The sequence below is a fragment of the Nannospalax galili genome, unplaced genomic scaffold (genome assembly GCF_000622305.1).
Source record: "Nannospalax galili isolate Female #2095 unplaced genomic scaffold, S.galili_v1.0 scaffold497, whole genome shotgun sequence".
In the NCBI taxonomy this organism is placed as follows: domain Eukaryota; kingdom Metazoa; phylum Chordata; class Mammalia; order Rodentia; family Spalacidae; genus Nannospalax; species Nannospalax galili.
In genome coordinates this window covers 501,499-521,277 of record NW_008339354.1, presented here as the reverse complement: position 1 = coordinate 521,277, position 19,779 = coordinate 501,499, and the positions used below count along the sequence as shown (strand labels likewise).

Sequence of the window (19,779 nt, the reverse complement as noted above, 5' to 3'; positions counted from 1 at the left end):
CTGTAAATCTTAGCATGGCTGTTCTGCGGTTTTTGTGATCTTTGCTGTATAGATCTCAAACGCTGCAACTGCAAAAATTGCACTCAGACTTTCACCAAGCTCATGTGTGTCTGTTTGTCACTCGCCAACTCCTTGTCCACCCTCTCGACCCTGTTCCCGTCAGACTGAACTGCCCCGGTCTGGCCTGGTCCGTCACAGGTAGAAGATGGTACTTCTACAAATGCCCATCAGAAATCAAACCTGATGCATTAGCTGCAGTGACTGTTCCTGTCCCATCTGTAAGAAAGTACGGTTTTAGCTTGCCCATGGCTTCGAGGTTACTCCCGTGGCGAGGAAACTCATCAGTTTTCACTTCAGTGAAACCTGTGAAGAGCAAAACCAGTAACCCCAGATGAGATCGAGAAGGCAGTGAGCGCCCAGACTGGCGGGCTTCTGAAAACAAGAGCATTCACAACTGGTAGAAAGACTGTAAACATTTACTCAGTCCCATTCCAAAGGAGGAAAAGTCCTAGAGTCACTGCATGCTAAATCTGCACGAGTCAAGTCTTGCTGCAAAGCAGTTACAGGGAGCTATATATACAAAGTTTGGATTATACACAGCATATAGCTGGTTACATCTGAGTGTAGTAGGTAGTCTAAATCTATCCTTTACGGACTAGGCATAATATGTCAGTTATCAGGAAGAGAACTGACTACAGGTTGTATTTTATATCATGGTGAGTAACCTAAAAAGATAGAGCCTCAAGGGGCTAGAGAGGGGCAAAGACCAGAGTTTGGATCCCAGCACCCACCCAACAGTGCCTAAAACCCTTTAACTCCAGCTCCTAGGTCTCTGTCGCCCTCTTGTGGTCTCAGTGGGCACACATACATATATACTCACACAGACACAGATATATGCACACACATAAATAAAATAAATCTTAAAAAGGCACCCTTCAGAAATGTCAACATAAGAGCACACAGGAGCAACCAGACCGGGCAGATGTTCACTTCTGAAGGGCATGGGGAAGCTGTAGTCTTCTAACAACCGAAAAACAATAACCAATGCTCCACTTTCTCATGGAAACACACACACACACACACACACACACACACACACGCACACACACACACACAGAGCAGTAGCAGCTGTGGATACTTTGAGGATGACCGTTGCCCATTTTAACAGATCGTGTGTAGACAGCATTTCCCAGCTACTGCACACTCCTCTAATCCCAGCACTCAGCAGGCAGAAACAGGATCATCACAAATTAGAGGTTAGCCTGATCTACATAGTGAGTTCTAGGTCAGCCAGAGATATACAGCAAGACCCTATCTCAAAACAACAAAATACCATTCCCCCTCCCCATAGTCAGAGGTCTAAAGGGTCCCTGTACAATCTGAGAAGACTACAATGAACATTCCTACATACTATTCTACAACCTGTACCTACGAATAGGATGACGCTTACTGTGATTTACATACTCACCTTTTCTAGATGGTACCAACATGGGGACAATCTCCTTGTCAAAATGGCCAGCTTTCTGTGCACGCTCTGCCCTGTTCTGGGACAGAACTGCAGTCTTGTCCTGGTCTTCTCGGCTCACTTGCCACTTTTTGGCTACATTTTCAGCTGAGAAAAAGAAAAGGCAACAACTCAACATTTTCATGAGCTGGTTTTGGCAGCTCAAGTTATCTGTACTTAAAGCAGAGCTAACAGCACACAGCAGCAAGCTCACGGGTAGGGTAGCAGGAGAGGCGGCGCTCTGCAGGCCGATTCCGCCTGCCCTGATGGCGCCCTGGGAAGAAACCACAGCGTCTCTGCGGAGGCCATTTTCTTTGTTCCATCTCCCTCCCCTTTCTATGCAGTGTAGATTTTCAGAAATCTGTGTCCAGATTCAACACTGATTGATTGATTGATTGATTGATTGATTGATTGAGACTGGGTCTCCCTGTACCCTTGGCTAGCCTGGAATTCACTATGTAAACCAAGCTGGCCTTGATCTCATAGAGATCTGCTGCTTCTAACTCCCAATTAAAGGCATGCACCACCACGCCCAACCACCATTGATATTTTTGTCCCATTTGCTTAAACATTCTGAACAATCTGAGGAAAGCTGGAAATACAACACCCTTTCAGCTCTGAATTTTAATTTCAGTGTTTACTTTTCTCAAACTAGGTCATTTTCCCACATAATCCATCATTCAAAAAAATATGGGGCTGGTAGATGACTGAATGGCAGCACTTGCTGCCAAGTATGATGACTTGTTTGGTCCTGGGCACCCATATGGAGGGAATCAACTCTTGCAGGTTGTCCTCAGGCCTCCACATGTGCACCATGGCACACACAGCACACTGACACACACTACATTTAAAAAAGTAATAAAAATTTTTTTAAACCAGGAAATTTGGGGTGGAGAGATGGCTCAGCAGTTAAGAGTACTTGCTCTCTTGCAGAGGGCCTGGGTTCAGTTCCTATCACCCATATGGTGACTAGCAACACCTGTAACTCCAGTTCCAGAGGCTCTGACCCCTTCTCCTGGCCTCTGTGGGCACCAGGCATGAATGTGGTACTCACGAAATTTAACATCAATACTCTTGATCCCTGTTCAACTTTATTTATGGTTCTGGTAAGTCTCAAAAGGAAACCATTTTATTGCTCAGAACCCGGTAAAGGACTACATACTGAACATCACCATAAATCTCTATTTCTGTAGACTACTTTTTCAATGTCTATTTTTTATTTTTTGTGGATTTCATACATCTTAATCATATCTAGACCCCCTCCCCTATCTACACTACCCCAGAGCCCACCCACAGAATTTCATGCATTTGGTCATATATGTTAAGGCCTGTCTAGTGTCACTCCCTTAAAGATCAGCTCTCTCTTGCTGGGCGTGGTGATGCTCACCTTTAATCCCAGTAATCAGGAGGTAGAGGCAGGGACAGAGACAGAGGCAGAGGCAGAGGCAGGCAGATCTCTGTGAGTTCAAGCCCAACTAGGGCTGCAGGGAGATCCTGTCTCAAAAAGACAAAAAAAAGAGAGAGAGAGATCAATTCTCCTTCACCCAGCAGTGGTCAGCTGTCAATGGTTCCTTGGTTAAGGTTGGGGTCTCCTGCCCATTTCCCCAGTTCTGTGCTGGGTTTTTGTCTGCTTGAGTTTACATGGGTCTTGAGCATGCTGACACCATTGTTGTAAGTTCATATGAGCAAGGTCCCAGAAGCCTGTAAGACTCAGCATTTAAGAACACTGGCTGCTCTTGCAGTGGACCCAGGTTTGAGGTAATACGTTTATTTTACTCTATGCTAATTTTGGTCACCTTATTAAAGAAGTAGACATCAGGTTTCTACTTTTTGGGGGGATGGAACCCAGGATACTACACATGCTAAACAAGTGTTCTACTACTGACCACATCTCCAACTCCACGATCTAAATATTTACCAATGCTCTGGTGATGTTCAGACAGCTAGTCTGGGTATCACTTGAGAAAGTGGCCTTGACACTGGGGCCCTGGGGTCTTGGCAAGTTGAAGTACCATCCATGGTCTGCTGGTGGTTCTCAGCCTTCCCTGCTGAGAATCTCAGTGAAGCAGAGACACCCGAGCTCATATTTGCACGTCTCTCTCCTTCCTTGTACTCCCACACCCTCCCCTCTGTCTAGACTCCCCTTCCTACTGCCTTTTTCTCATGACTTTTACTTCTCACTGCTGCATCTGACCCCTCAGGGTTTATTTAACTTTATTATCAGGGTCACTTCTATTTAAGTTCTATCGACATATAGTAAAGACACTGAGGTCTGCTTTCCCAGTTCCTTTATCCATTAACATAGGACACAAAGACCTTCTAGAAACAACTAATGACTTAACTGTGTATTACTTGCTTATCTGATATTTTCTCTTCTATAAGTCAGTGTCTGTGGGCCCTGCTTCCTCATTTGGTAAAAGGACTGATCAAGAACTTTGAGATGCTTCCCTATCAAGGACTCACAAGTTAGAGCACACTTTATTCATGTCAATTCATCACAGAGGTTCTATGTGCATGAACGGCTACTGAGAGCACAAGGACAGGCTTCCTCTGTAAGGAGGTGTACCCTAAGAGACTGTGACACAGCTTTCACTCTCAGTGGCCTCCTGTGCTTTCCCACAGGATGGCCCGCACAGGCGCTCTGTTACAGGACGGCCCGCACAGGTGTCCTATGAACTGCCACATTCAAACCCTTCTGAGCTTCCTGAGGATGTGTTGCCTTCTGACCCTCAGTGTCTGGGCAGCCCACATACAGTGGCCATCCTTGTACTGCTGAGTTACAGCCTTGGTAACATGGCTTTAGAAGACATCTTCATGAGAGCTGCCCTTTAAGGCCTCTAACGTGGTTTTTTACTACCGTCCTCTTCAGCTTTTGCTTTTTTTTTTTTTGGTCTTTTTGAGACAGGGTCTCCCTGTAGCCCCAGCTGTCCTGGAACTCACTATGTAGACCACGCTGGGACTAAAGGCGTGCGCCACCACACCCAGCCCACCTTTTCCTTTTATGACTTCAAAATTTGACCCAAATCTGTCATCTTGGCATTGCTTTCTTTGGTTTCAATCTTAGCCCATTTGTGGCTGTTCACTTGGACTGACTTCTCCTTTTGGTCAGTCTGGTGTGGGTCATATTTTCAGTGGGCACTGTATGGACCTTCAAGGACAGAATGGAAACGGAGTCCACTTGAAAGGCACAGCCTCTCTCCTTGCCTGCATGAAAGTTGCATCCACCAAAGTCCTGTTCTGATCAGTGACACCTACAACTGTGACCAGCTTTCTGGCATCAGGGCCAAAGCAGACACAAGCTACCTGGGGAACTCCATGCAATGTCCAACACCGCACTTCCCGGGATTCTGGGTGTCTCTCCATGCCGCAGCTTCCTGAGCAAAGCAAGTATGAAGCATATGCTGAGCATTATGGTCACCAGACGCAGAGCCTGTGCACGGGACTCACTGGGACGGCTCTTTTCAACCTTTCTAAAGCTAGCCCTTGCAGCTACGACTGCTTTACCTGTAATACCCATGTGGTAGTTGTGAAAAGCATCCATAAGACCATCACAGAGTATGCTGTCAGCTAGCGGCATCTCACCCATCTTGATGCCTGTTCTCAGGTGAGCCAAGTGAGGGGCCTGGAAGAAAGAAACGGAAATGGATTGACGCGGGGTTGCAGCTTGTCCTCTCCTTAGGCTCCCACTCGGAACTGTCTGGCTGGTACTTGCTCCATCTGCATTTAGCTCCTCTGCAGCCCTTCTCCCCACTACCGGCTTTTCCCAGGCCTGAGACACCTTGGGATTAGCCGACAACCCCACCCTGCCTGCCCTTAGGAATCTAGTCCTCTACAACCTGCCCGTTTCCACGTCTCCTCAACCCTGTGCGTTCTGTCTTGTTTATGAATCCCACTGGTGCTTTCTACCTAAGAGATGGTCTAAGAGCCGAATCCTGATCTTATTTGATGGGAAACATAAAGACTAATCAGGCTTCATCATTAGTTGATAGAAGGGGTTTCCAAGTAGAAAGTAGTTTTTCAAAGATATTTATTTTATGTGTATGAATATTTTGCCTGCATGTGTTATTAGTGTATCCATGTCATACAGTGCTCACGGAGGCCAGAAGAGGGTCTCAGATCCCATGGAACTAGAGTTATGGACGGTTGTCAGCTGCCATGTGGGTACTAGGAATTGAACCCAGGTCCTCTGCAAGAGTAGCCAGTGCTCTTACCCACTGAGCCATCTCTCCAGCCCAGAAGAAGGTATTTTTAACTTCTACCAACTCAATAGCAGCTAGATTAGAACAGAAAGGGCAACGGGGTTGGAGTCAGAGTTGTACTGTGCAAAATATGATGATAAATGTGCATGAAAACCACAGAATGACACTCATCATTTTGTGAGCTTAAAAGTTAATAAAAAGGAAGTGGTCAGCATTGTTGACACCTGGATCTGAGATTTCTAACTTCCAGAACTATAAGAAAATTAATTTCTTTTAAGAAGTTTGTTTTTTGTTTTTTTTGGTCTTTTTGAGATAGGGTTTCCCTGTAGGCCCAGCTGGCCTAGAACTTGCTATGTAGACAAGGCTGGCCTTGAACTCACAGAGATTCACCTGCCTCTGCCTCCCGAGTGCTGGGACTAAAGGCGTGCGCCACCACACCCAGCTTTTAAAAAAAATTTTTATGTATGTGTATGTGTGTACTTCTGGGTATATGCCATGAATGCATAGGTGCCTTTGGAAGCTGAAGAAGGACTTGGATCACCTGGTGCTGGAACTGAACTCGGGGCCTCTGGAAAAGCAGGCTGCAGTCTTTTTGTTATTAAATTTTATTTTATGTATATAAGTGTATTGCCTGCATGTATGTAAGTGCACCCATGTCGTACACTGCCCATGGAGGTCAGAAGAAGGCAATGGATTCCCTGGAACTGGAGTTATGAAGGGTTGCTAGCCACCATGTGCGTGCTAGGAATCAAACCTGGGTCCTCTGCAAGAGCAGCCACTGCTCTTAACCATTGAGCCATCTCTCCAGACCTGCAGAATGTACTCTTAACCACTGAGCCATCTTTCCAGACCCAAGAAAATAAATTTGTTTGTTACGCAAACAAATAAGACCCCTGCATGTACATAGTGGCTCTGGCCATCGGTTTTCGTGCCTGTAATTAGCAGGACCAGCACTAACGATAGACTGACTTGTGTGACACACAACAGCTCTCAGTGGAACACTGCACGTTCGTACCTCCCACCAGAGTCACCCCATTCACTCTGGAACTTCAGCCTGCCTCTTCCTGAGCCTCTGCACTGGCTGGGCTGACTTGGCCTCTGACCAGTGATTCCAAGGTCAGACCTTGAGCTGCTTCAGTAAGAAGCAGAAGGTATCTTTCCACACTGTGTCAGTGTGACAGGACAGGCTTGGTGACACAAACCCTGATGAGAAGCCCAGTGGAGAAGGGACTCTGGTCTGGGATCTGAGGCAGAGAAGCTCTCTGCTGTGCTGAGAGTGGTCTATGCGCGTTGTGTTCTGATCTGTGGTTTTGATCATCTGTTGTAGACTGTTCTGAATTCTGGCTCCAGGGGAAAATGAGAACACCTCAGGTGGATGGTGTGGTGCGGTGCATGGTTACTAACTCTTTGGGTATGGCAAAAATGTGCTTTCCAAACTTTTTTTTTCTTGGTCTCTTTGAGACAGGGTCTCCCTGTAGCCTCAGCTGGCCTGGAACTCGATATGTCAATGAGGCTGGCCTTACCACCTGCCTCTGCCTCCTAAGGGCTGGGATTAAAGGCACGTGCCACCATGTCCAGCCAAAATTTTTAAAAGTATAATAAAACGTTTTTGAAATATTAACTTTTGAATATCTGAAAAAAATTAAAACATGGCATTTCTGGGAATGGTGGTACATGGTTGTAATGCCAGCAGCACTCAGGGGACAGAGCATGTGTTCAAGGCATATCAGTTAGAGTGTAAGGTCTGGGTTAGCCTGGGCTACATGGTAAGCAAGGATAGAAACCAACTAATCTTATGGAACTTCAGGAACAACAGCTTAGAGGATTGTTTCTGTTCCAGGTGTACTGGTCGGCTTTTCTTCAAGGGGGATTTCCATCAGGAGAACAGTGAGCACTCAGGCAGAGGGCAGGGGTGAACCCACGTTTTGTTTCTTTCTCAGCACGGCATGTAGCCGAGGTGGTCAAGTCAGTAGCAGCATCTCTCAGAGGCCTTACCTTGCTCATGTTTTCCATGCCTCCTGCGACCACAACGCTGGAGTCACCTAGTGCTATGGACTGGGCTGCAAGACAAACAGCTTTCAAGCCTGAGCCACAGATCATCTGGCAGCTCCATGCTGGAACAGAGTAGGGGATCCCTGCACCCACACTGGCTTGACGGGTAGGATTCTGCCCACAACCTGGAACAAGGAACAGAGGCCGCTAAGCCCTCAGGGAGAAAGGTAAAAGACCAAAGTAGAAGTGCATGCTAAACTGCCAACCAAGCACCTGCCGCTTCCCATGCCCCGCCCGCAGGCCAGCTAAGCTCCCACCAACAGCATGGCCGTACTCTCTGCCTGTCACGTTCTAGACCTGGCTATGAACTGCCTTGTGCAACTCTCTAGGTGTTTCAGAAGCATCCTTCTCCACAAAGTTCTTAATACCCGAAGACAGAACCTTAAGATCTTTGTCTCTGGATAGGACTTGACTTCTCCTCACAATGGGAAAGAAGCTTAATTAACAACCAACTAGTTATACTTTTTATAAACACAAGACACAATTTGGACACGATCAACTTTTCTACTAGAGCATTTTACTCCTAGGATCCTGGCTTAAGGCACCACCTGTGAAGAAAGAGGCGTCACCTGAAGAGGAAAGTCTGACGGCTTATTCATTATTCCACGAATAAAAGAACATGTGAAAAGTTACACACAGAATCAGGCTGGTGTGGTGGCTCACACCTATAACTCATTTATAAATGTGACATACATTTCTTATAGTCCCCATTGTCAAGGGACTGAAGGTTGATAAGTGACTGACTAGGATAGTGCTAACATTTAGCAGAATATGAGCTCTGTTGACAGAGACCTGATGTAGACAGTGGTTGTTCCCATTGTCTAGAATAGTGCTTCACACACAGTAGGCACTCAGTAAATACTTGTTACATGACTGTAGCGACTATTTGGCTTAATAATTATAATACGGCTGGGCATGGTGTCACACACCTTTAATCCCAGCACTTGGGATGCAGACGCAGGTGGATCTTTGTGAGTTCAAGTCCAGCCTGGTCTACATAGTGAGTTCCAGGCATCTGGGGCCACAAGGAGACCCTGTCTCAAAAAGACCAAAAAAAAAAAAAAAGGTGTCTAGCTCTAGCTCAGGCTGGCCTAAAACTCATGACCCTCAATTCTCAGGTTCTACAGGGCTGGGGTTACAGTCATATACCACCAGATCCAGCAATATGAATCTTTTTGAATGCTGAAATGCCACAATAGACCTCAACTGTCAAGTCAAAGTCAAAAAGCATAATAGACGGATGCTCAGTGTTAAAGACACTCCCATCCCCTTAAGATGGGACAAGCAAAATTTGTTTCATGTACCAAATCATAGACATTTTATATGCTTCAGGCTTTGCATGTAAGGTATATACATAAATGAAATTTTCTGTTCAGAATTGGGTTCCAGCCATGATGTAACTGGCTTTGCATAAGTTAGGAAGTACCCGTGTCCCTCAATGTAACTATCCAGACTATTGGCATAATGGACCCCAAGAAACTCTAATTTCCCTAGCAATCTAGTGCTGGGAGAAGGAAGAGGCTGAAGCCTGGTACCAGCCAGTGGGGGAATTTGCTTCCCAGAGAGAAGTTTCATATACTCTGACAACTTATCAGACCACCTTGCTGGAGAGACTGGACCCCAGAAAATAATGGGTCAGTCGTACATCAGACCGCACCTTGACCAGACTGGTCAGATGTCACATATCCCCACCTTCCGTTTAAACTTTAATTCCACTTCAGTACTGTGAAAACGGCTTGAGAGAGTCACGGGATCTTTTTGTCCCTCTTCCCAATGTGGCCACACTGAATACACTTTCTGTTTTCAACTATTCCTTTGGCTGTTCTAATTGGCTTACGGAGGACAGGTGGCTGAACCTGGCTTCTTGACCTACAGACGGTGACGTCAAGTACAGTAACAAATACACTTCATTTTATATAGCTGAAAATGTTACAAAACCTGGGAAAAAATACAAAATCAAAGCATTTCAGACCCAAAGTCGTATTTTACATACTTCAACATTTAACCTGGGCACATACAGATGGGCCAGGTCTCAGGCAGGGTAAGAACAGAAGTGGTCTTGAATATTACCAATTATCTCTACAGCTAATTCAAATGCATACTAAATGAGCATGAGCACGGTATGGTAGGGGTGCAGGAGTGTGAACCCGTGACCACATGCATACTAACCACACTCTCTACCACTGAGCTGCACACTCGGGCCCCAACCAGTTGTTAACTACTTGGGAGTGGTCATTGGTCTATATACCCAGCATGAACCAGATGTAAGAGGAAGGCATTCTCAGGACTCAGGATCCCATCAGTGAGGAGCAAACCTGTGTTCCCAGCTCAGCAGTGCTGGGAAGAGAACAGGTAGCAAACCTGGTGTGGCAGCCACCCTCCCAGTACCCAGCACCGTGCCAGGCACACACATGCTTATGCTAGGGGGACATGGAGGAATATGCACAGTCTCCTACGTGGCCCTGCTTCTAGACAACCGGAAGGCAGCCCAGGTCAGTGGTCTGGGACCGCTAGGGGAAGCGTGTGAAGATGCTGGGTCTTAAGGTAGAGGAAGGCTACAGAAGGATCCTAGAGGGAGCGCCAAGCACATAATGTATATGGTGGGGTGAATGGACTGCTTCTAGTAGAGGGCGCTCTCCTGGAGTCACAGAACAGTTACCTGCAGCCAAAACATGCCCAAATATGACCTCGGACACCTCTTCTGGGGCCACCTTGGCCCTCTGCAGCACTTCTTTGATGACAGTTGAGCCCAGGTCGTGTACAGGCACAGTAGACAAGGCACCATTGAAGGAGCCTGAAAGGGAATGCAGGAGAGGGACATCTGAGCCAGGAGGACCCTGCAGACCCCGGGGTGGGGCGAGGGGTGCGGCCGCATGCTTCTAAACAAAGGCCCTGGGGTTGGCGGGAGAAGGGCACGGGGACTTAGCGCCAGGGCTAGGCCGGGCCCAGAGCCCAGGCTCGGACCACCAGCGCCGGCCCTTGCCTCCCCGGGGTGACGATGGTGCCTCCAGGAGCCGCCCAATCAGAAGTCCGGAGAGAGCAGGCTTCGCTCCGGCAGCCAATGGGAAGGCCGACAGAGCGGTGGCTCTACCGCGAGGAGCCAATCGGAGCACGAGAGGCGGGGCGAGCAGGGGCGGGGTCGGGACCAGACGCGAGCCGGGGCAGCGGGCGTCCCCGTTCCGCCGCCGCCCCCTCCCCTGCGCTGCAGCCGGCTCCTCCGTGCCCCTGCCGGGGAAGACCTGTCGGAGCCGGTCCGGGGGGCTCTCACCTATGCAGGTCCGAGCCGCCGAGATGATGACCACGGGGTCCGAGGCTGCGATCATCTTGCTGCTCGGCGATCTGCGAACTGTCAGCTCCTCGCGGCGTGCAGCGGAGGTAAAACTTCCCGGAGGCTCCTGGGCGGGGCGGGGCGGGGCGGGGCTTCCAGCACACTCGCCCCCCCCCTCGGCGAACTGCGCAGGCGCGCGGCGGAGACCCGGAGGGCGGAACTCTGGGGTGTGGGCTTGGGAGTCGAAAATGTGGGCCCTGGGGAGCCCGGTGGGGTACGGATGGTCCACGGGGGTCAGGGTGGAGTGGGGGATAAGCAGTTTCGGGTGTCGGGCGGGTGGAGGTGTAGACGGTCTAGGGATGTCCGGTGATGTGTAGACAGTCTAGGGGTGACAGGTGGGATGTGGACAATGTAGGCGTCTCGGGTGGTGTGTGTAGGTCTAGGGGTAACCGGTGGGGTGTAGCTGCTCTAGGCGTGCCAGGTGAGGTGTAGACAGTTTAGGGGTGTCCGGCGGGGTGTGGATGGTCTAGGCATGGCTGGTGGGGTTTACAGTCTAGGGATGTCCAGTAGGTGTGCGGGGATGGTCTTTGGGGCCTGGGAAGAAATGTGAGGTGAGTCTAGGGGTCCCAGGTGCGGTGAAGTGTAGATGGTCTAGGGGTGTTGGGTGGGGTTGGGTGGAGTTCTTCTGAAGGCAAGACCTCTTAGAGGGCCTAGCCTAACCTTCTGTGGCTAGGCATGGCGGTCTCTTCTGGAAGGGGGTCTCCAGCTGACAGCTCCCATGCCAGTGGCCTCTTTACTAAGAGTCCCTTTGGGTAACCGTCACTCCTCTTTAAAACCCTTTAAGGCCTCCTGTTTGATCAGACTCCCTCAGGGTTCTCTGTCTCCCTCTAGGCCTGGAGTCTTTTGCAGCCTCCCTCACTATCCTGACTCCTCTCTGGCCAGCAGAGCCTACAAGGTTCTGAAAGGACCCCTCTTTCCGCAGCTTGCTGGCCCACAGAGAACCCCATGTCCAGGAAGGCAGACTCCTGTGCTAGAAGGAAAGGGTCCCTAGGCAAGCCTTGAGATTGGTTGGAGACACTGGGCAGTGGAGTTAGGGAAAGACACTGCAGGTTGTGGAGGAAAACACTGGGGACAAGCTGGGGAGTCGTCCAGAAATGCAAAGCAAACTGAAAACAGTCACCAGGACTGCAGAGATGTGGATGGGTCAGATGCACAGAAGCAGCAAGTAGGCTCCAGAGGAGGAGCCATAGACAAGGAAAAAATGGGGAAGTTTCCTTCTAGAGAAATCCTTAGGGTCTGGTGTACCGATGGGGTCGGTGTCTTCCCTGCTGAAAACTCACTGTAAATCTCTTCTTTCTGGTCATCTGGATTGTGTTCCTGTCCACACACGAGTCCATGGAGCGTAGGATACTTTCCCCTGGCGTCATGTTTGTTCTGTTCCATGTTCCTTAGTCTCTGACTGCTCCTCAGGCCAGTCCCTTGGGGGCTTACTCTCCTCCTTCCCCAACTTTGTAGTAGCTCCTTGGGCAATGCCAGGTCTACCTATGGCTTCAGTTACGGGCATTATGCTGACAACTCGGAAATCCTATCTGGCATCATTGCCTCATGGGTAGACTGGCCTTATTTATTTAAACTTCCTATGAACACACCAAACTTAACACATGTAGCCCAAACTCCTCCATCTACCCCTCCAGCCTGTTCTGTTTAAAATCCCCGAGTGGTGCAGCTGTCTTCTGCTGGCCAAGCTAGGAGTCTCCTGAACTCCACTTAGACTTCACTTCTCCAGAACTTCCTATATCCTACATTTGTGGCCCTGAGCTCTAACCCTAACTTTATCTGCTTACTGTAGAATTGCTAGTTTGGGGTCCTCTCCTACACTATACAAGGTTTTCCTCATCCACCATTATCCTGCCTTATGCACAGCTTCTAGCACATTGTAGCCATTGAACCTAAATGAATACTAATACTTTCTTTCTATGCCTTGTACATAGGAATGAGTACAAGCTGTGTGTGTCTATGTGTGTCTGTGTGCATGAGTGCGAGCATGCCTGTAATACAAGGTTTGGGAAACTAATGCCGAAGGATCAGTGTCCGTTCAAGGACAGCCTCAGCTACGTCTAGAGTTCGAGGTCAGATTGGACTACACGTACCATTTCAAAAACGTACGTGGGTCCAGCTCAGTGGTTAAAGTGTGTGCTGTGCTATCAAGTAGACCTGACTCAAGTAAATGTTGGGCGAGTGTGGCAGGCTGCCCCAATAATCTAGCCTGGGAAGGTACAGAGGGAATCTTTGGATCAAGCTGGTTGCTGAGGCTAGCTGAATTGGTGAGCTGTTGGTTTATTGATAGACCCTACCACAAAAGGTGGAAGACCAGTTAAAAAAGATGCCTGGGGCAGGGGGTGGCTCAGCTGTGAAGAGCTGTGGCTGTTCTTGCAAAGGACCTGGATTTGGTGCCTAGCACCCAAATGGTGGCTGACAACTTTCTGTAACTCCAGTTCCAGGGGATCTGACACCTGCTTCTGACCTCTGTAGACAGTGCACAACATGGGTGCACTTACATACATGCAGGCAATACACTCATACACATAAAAATTTCTGGGGCTGGAGAGAGGCACAGTGGTCAAGAACACTGAGTGTTCTTGCAGAAGACCCAGGTTCAAATCCCAGCACCCACATGGCAGCTAACAACTGTCTGTAACGCCTGTTCCAGGGGATTTGACACTCTCTTCTGTCCTCCGAGGGCACTCCACGACATGGGTGCACTTACCTACATGCAGGCAATACATTCATACATATAAAATAAAAAAATAAATATTAAAAAATAAAAAATAAATAAAAATTTCTGACACCAACCACAGACCTCCACACCCCCATCCACATGCACAACACACAGGAACACGTACACAAAGAAACTGAGGATGAACAGATTCTCTTGGAAACGAGTGTATTCATCGTCTCCTGCCTCGAGGCTCTTCCTAGAACCAGCTGACAAGGATATCTCTAGGAGGTAGCTGCTGCTGGGCATGGTGGTACAGGCCTTCAAACCCAGAGGCTGGCAGATCTCTGAGGCTAACCTGGTCTACCTAGTGAGTTCCAGGTTGGCAGGGCTACATAGTGAGACCCTGTCTCACACACACAGAGGAAACTGAGTGTGACTAGTGGTGGCTGTGGACTTTGTTATAGCTTTTCATGAGTACTCAAAGCTATGGATAGGTCAGAATCAGGTGAAGAATAATAATGTGGAGAAGAGGGGGAAAAGAGAGACTAATTTTCTTTCTTTTAAAGGAAGGTTTATTTTGGCTTACTTGAAGGAGAATGGAGTCCATCACTGTGGGGAAGGCCTGGCCACAGGCAGGGAAAGCATGACACCTGGAGCACGAAGCTGGCTGATCATATTTTCATCTGCACACAGGAAGCAGTGGGTTGAGAATAGTTCCTTAAATGATCCAGAATCATGTGCTGTCTGGGCTGGTAAGCAGTGGTGGGTAGCCACCGCAACCTCTTGAGTGCTTATGATGGGGCCATTAACGTAAGTTTGTCTTGAGGCAGTCTTGCATCATCCTTTGGGTGATTCTTGACTAGTTGCAGGAGTCCACACCACGTTTTAGCTCCAAGGCAGACTGTGCCAACCTACTAAGAAGGCCTCTGTGAGGGCTCGAGAGATGGCTCAGTGGTTAAGAGCACTGGGCTGCTCTTGCAGAGGACCCAGGTTCGATTCCCAGCACCCACATGGCGGCGACAAACTGTCCTTAAACCGGGGGAACCACGAAGCCCTTTCTTACCTTTGTGGCCATGGCATTGCATGACATGGGTGCACTCCCAAACATGCAGGCAATACACTCATACACATAAAATAAAAATAATAAATAAATTTATTTAACATTTTGTCTTTTTGAGACAGGGTCTCCCTGTAGTCTCAGCTGACCTGAACTTACTATGTAGACCAGGCTGGCCTTGAACTCAGAGTTCCGCCTGCCTCTGCCTCCCTGAGTGCTGGGACTAAAGGCTTGTGCCACCACGCCCAGCCATAAAACATATTTAAAAAAAGACCTCTGTGAAGGGCATAGTGAACCCCACAGTGCCTTCCTACCTAATTTAACAGTCTCCACAGGTGCCCCATAGTATCCAAGATCAGAGGTCCCAGGGCAGGGAAGTGTTCATTACAACTACGGGGTGTCAGGCATGGTGACATATCCTGTAATCTGTAATCCCAGCACTCAGGAGGCTCAAGTAGGAGGACTGTAACTTTGAAGCCAACCTAGGCTACATAATAAGACCCTGTCTCAACCAAATAAAAAGCAAAAAACAGAACCGTACCATTATAAAGACAGATGAACTTCTAATACAGTGCCATTAAAAAAGTGCAGTAGGGCCGGCGTGGTGGTGCACACCTTTAGTCCCAGCACACATAGTGAGTTCCAGTACAGCTGGGGCTACAGGGAGACCCTGTCTCAAAAAGACTGAAAAAAAAAAAAAAAAAAAAAAAAAGCAGTAGGATACGTCTGCTTACATGAGAAATGGGGGGACATGAGGAAAGCCATCAGAAAAAAATACTGTTGAATAGTTTTTGTTAGACACGTATCAGAAGCCAGAAGAATCAGCCATGTTTAGTAGAGCTGAGAGGCCAAGGTCATCTGTTGAGGTCTCTATGTAATAAGCACTTTACATTCTCCTTGGTCTTCCCAGTAGAGTGGTGTTTGTTCTCTCTCTGGTCAGACAGTAGCTTTAGGTTGGCCTTGAATTCTCAATCCTTCTGTTTCACCCCCTCAGTATTTGGAACAGATCAAAACCACCATGCTCAATTGTTCATTCACCAAACTTTAGGGGATAAGGCAACTAGTCCATCCTCCAATGCTAAACTTAGGTTTTCAGTCCTTTTGTCCACAGACTCACTTTTTTTTTCTAAGCTAGGGATAAACTTGGGCTATGAGCATGCTAGGCAAACACTGCCATGAGCTATACATCCTAGCCCCCAAGTACCTTCAAGGATTACATTTAATGAAGCTTGTTGCCTTCCCCTATATCTTTATACACTTAAAGCGTTTGTAATTTGCATTCTTTCAGTTACTGTATAGCATTTCATGTGATTGTCTCCAAGTCCAAATATCTGGCACAGTGAACATGATTGTCCTTCCCAGCTCAGATATTTGTCTTCCTTACTCAAGAGGGTGAAGGGAAGCAGGAAAACAGTAAGTATATGAATTGAGGTGGGAATTATCAAGGAACTTGAAATCACCCTGGAGAACAGCCTCACTGTGACCAGAAATTTGGGACTGTCCCAGCAGAGTTGTCACATTTTATGAGTTTAAAAGGAAATTTCCAAACCAGGGCAAGCTGTATACCTTGGCGGTCACCTGTAAGAGGGAGACAGAGAAGAGAAAAATCCAAGCCATGAGTTAGTCATGGGGGTCAGCCACATGGTGGAAGCGGTGAGTGTGTGTGTGGGGGGGCGCTTCAGATAATGAGTTAGGAAGCCCAAAATGTTAGGGAGAGCATGCTTAGAACAGACTGAGTTGTGCTTTTCTGAGTAATTCAGATAAGCGGGCTGACTTACAGAGTTGCCTGGCTGCAGCTCCAAACAACATGCTACGGAGCTGGAACTCTGGGTAGGAAAAGCATAGTAGCTCATTAAAGGGCAAATTATTAGTATCCTTCTCTTTAGGATGGTTTAAGGTAGATCTGCCTTCTTGAAGGGTGGTCCCTTAGCCAGGTGATTGATCTGCCCAGCTAGATTAACTCTAATTTTGGGGACAGGGTTTCACTATGTGGCCCTGGCTGGCCTAGAACTGTATGTAGACCAAGCAGGTCTTAAACTCAGATCCACCTGCCTCTGCTACTTGAATGCTGGGACTGATGGATTAACTAGGAAGGGAGGAGACAATGGCCTGTCTCTACCTAGAGACAGATCTAATCTTTGGCTAGGAGGTAATACCTTTCCCTTAATGAACCACTTGCCAACCCTTTAGTCAAAGCTTATCTCTTAACAAAAACTATCCAAATAAAAACTTGTATTTGAAAAGTAGTTTGACAAAGGGGGGGTGGGGGTGGTCTGTCACCAGGACTGAAACTCCAAGATTTTAGTAGTGGCTGGGCCAATCCCAGCACTCAGGAGGCAGAGGCAGACAAATCTGAGATCCAGGCCAACCTGGTCTACATAAGAATCCCATACCTGCTAAGGCTACAGGGAGACTGTCTCAAAAACAAGATTGTAATATTGGCCAGGTATGGTGGCACACCTTTAGTCTTAGAACTCAGGAGGCTGAGGTGGGGCAGACTGATTTCTGTGAATTCTAGGACAGCTTGGTCTATATATCTAGTCCCATGACAGCCAGGGCTATATGGTGAGACCTTGTCTCTAGATAAATAAAAAATAGTGGCTAAAATACTGAGCGGTGTACTTGACCCTTGCTACAGACTGAATGCTTGTGTCCCTCGTGTGCTAACTCTAATCCCACTGTGATGTATGAGGAGTTGAGGCCTTTGGAGGTAATTAGGTCCTAAGGATGAAGCCCTCGTGGACAGGCTATGAGAAACGGGATGATCTCTCTCTACCCTGTAGGATACGTGAAGCCCTCACCAGCAACCAGTCAAAACCATATTGTACTTTTCAGCCTCCAGAACTGTGAGAAATACCTGTTGTTGCTGACACCAGTGTGTAGTATTTTTGTACAGCCTGAGGGAGGACAGTGCTGTTAAAAGCATTCTTATCAACTCAGCTAATGTTCTTTTATTAGAGGAGGGGGCACTCTGAGCCAGAGAGTTAAATAGTGCCCTATAATGGGGATCACAAGGATCAAATTGACTGCCTCCAGAAGCCACTCTCCACCTGAACATGGTCTACACCTCTTCTTTGTCCAGCACATGAAGCATCAATACCAGAAATGAGAAATGCAGACCACATGCAACCACAACCTGTTATTACCACAGCATATTCAACAGAAGGGTGAATGTTAGTAATGTGGCATCAATAAGCCTATATTAGAAATCTAGTCATAAGATCACATTATTGCCTGAAAAATTAATTTCCTTTTGCACACCAATGATCACATTAACATCAGGATAGAAATAGTGTAAACTGGGCAAATTAAAAGGATATATATGTGTGCATATAATAAAGGCCATATTTCATAAACTGAGTATTTTAATATACATAAAAGGGTTAATTATATACAAACTAAGTTTAAATAAAAATTTTGTTTTATTAGCTTGAGCAGACTGCCCAAAAGGGCTAATCAAGACAGTGCCAAACTTTTTTTTTTGTCTGAGACAGGGTCTCCCTGTAGCCCCAACTGACCTGGAATTATGTACACCAGGCTGGGCCTTTAACTCAAGAGATCCGCCTGCTTCTGCCTCCTGAGTGCTGGGACTAAAGGCATGCACCACCACACCTAGCCCCAGTTCAGTTTTTTTGGTCTTTTTGAGACAGGGTCTCCCTGTAGCCCCAGCTGTCCTGGAACTATGTAGACCAGGCTGGCCTTGAACTCACAAGAGATCCCTCTGCCTCTGCCTCCCGAGTGCTGGGATTAAAGGCATGCACCACTATGCCCAGCAACTGGTGTTTTTTTTTAACAGGGTCTCTCTAGTCACAGCTGACCTGAAGTCAGTATGAATCAGAGTAGCCTTGATCTCGAAGAGATCCACCTGCCTCTGCCTCCCGAGGGCTGGGATTAAAAGTGCACGCCTAATTTATTATATGTAAGGGCACCTGTGTTGTGCAATGCCTGCGGAGGTCAGAAGAGGGTGTCAGATCCCCTGGAACTGTAGTTACAGACAGTTGTTAGCTGTCATGTGGGTGCTGGGAATCGAACCCAGGTCCTTTGCAAGAGCAGCCACTGAGCCATCTCTCCAGCCCCCAGTGCAGTATTTTTAAAAAATATTTTATTATTTTTATTTTATGCATGTATTGACTGCATGTAGGTGAGTGCACCCATGTTGTGAAATGCCTGCAGAGGACAGAAGAGGCTGTCAGATCCCCTGGAACTGGAGTTACAGACAGTTGTTAGCTGCCATGTGGGTGCTGGGATTCGAACCCAGGTCTTCTGCAAGAACAGTCGGTGTTCCCAACTGCTGAGCCATCTCTCCAGCCCTCAGTGCAGTATTTTTAGTACACCTCTTAAGCTCAGATATATATTAATGAGGTTAGCAATAATATTAGCAGTTATTTTCAAATTATGTTTCAGTTTCAAGTGTTAGATTTCACTTCTAAGGTCCTTTGATTATATTACAATTTAGCTAAAACAACTGTTTCCCTTTTTAGCAGAAATGACCTTTCATCACAACTATCTATGAAAAGATACAGATTCTAGAGACATTTGATGCCACTGACCCTGACACTTAGTAGTATTAATTACACTGGAAAAAATGAAGTACACGGCAACAGTCTTACAGCATTTTCTATATTCTAACACCCCAGAAACTATTACTTGGCTTTAAAACAAACATCACTACCTATAGATGTACTAATTTCCCGAAATCAGGTCACAAGAACTGCCTATCAAAACCTGCATTTTTTTTTTTAAAAAAAAAAAGTTTTTTCTGTACTTTAAGTCAAGGAAAAGACAAAAAAGTGCTGTCCTAGACCCCAGCATCAGTCTGCAAGATAAAGTACAAATTAAAAATTAGGTGCACAATCAAAATTAATGCATGGACTGATTTAAATTTCACCTTTGTGTGTGTTACAGGTTAAGTAGGAATTCAATACAGTGAAAATAAACACAACTGCTAAACAACCCAAAACAAAAGAAAAAAAAAACTAA

The 19,779-nt window shown here is 47.1% G+C and overlaps 1 protein-coding gene across 1 annotated transcript in view; it reads right to left on the bottom strand.

Moving 5' to 3' along the window:
* LOC103734796 (acetyl-CoA acetyltransferase, cytosolic) overlaps nucleotides 1-11,155 on the bottom strand; it is a 17,039-nt gene extending 5,884 nt beyond the window's left edge. Inside the window, exons 1-6 of the mRNA XM_008833863.3 lie at nucleotides 11,024-11,155; nucleotides 10,415-10,549; nucleotides 7,699-7,880; nucleotides 5,009-5,126; nucleotides 1,469-1,612; nucleotides 241-363 (exon numbers count right to left, since the gene is read on the bottom strand). Coding sequence (XP_008832085.1) covers nucleotides 241-363; nucleotides 1,469-1,612; nucleotides 5,009-5,126; nucleotides 7,699-7,880; nucleotides 10,415-10,549; nucleotides 11,024-11,078 — 757 coding nt within the window. The 5' untranslated portion in view covers nucleotides 11,079-11,155. The remainder of the gene's footprint in view (nucleotides 1-240; nucleotides 364-1,468; nucleotides 1,613-5,008; nucleotides 5,127-7,698; nucleotides 7,881-10,414; nucleotides 10,550-11,023) is intronic.
* Between the last annotated feature and the right edge of the window lie 8,624 nt (nucleotides 11,156-19,779).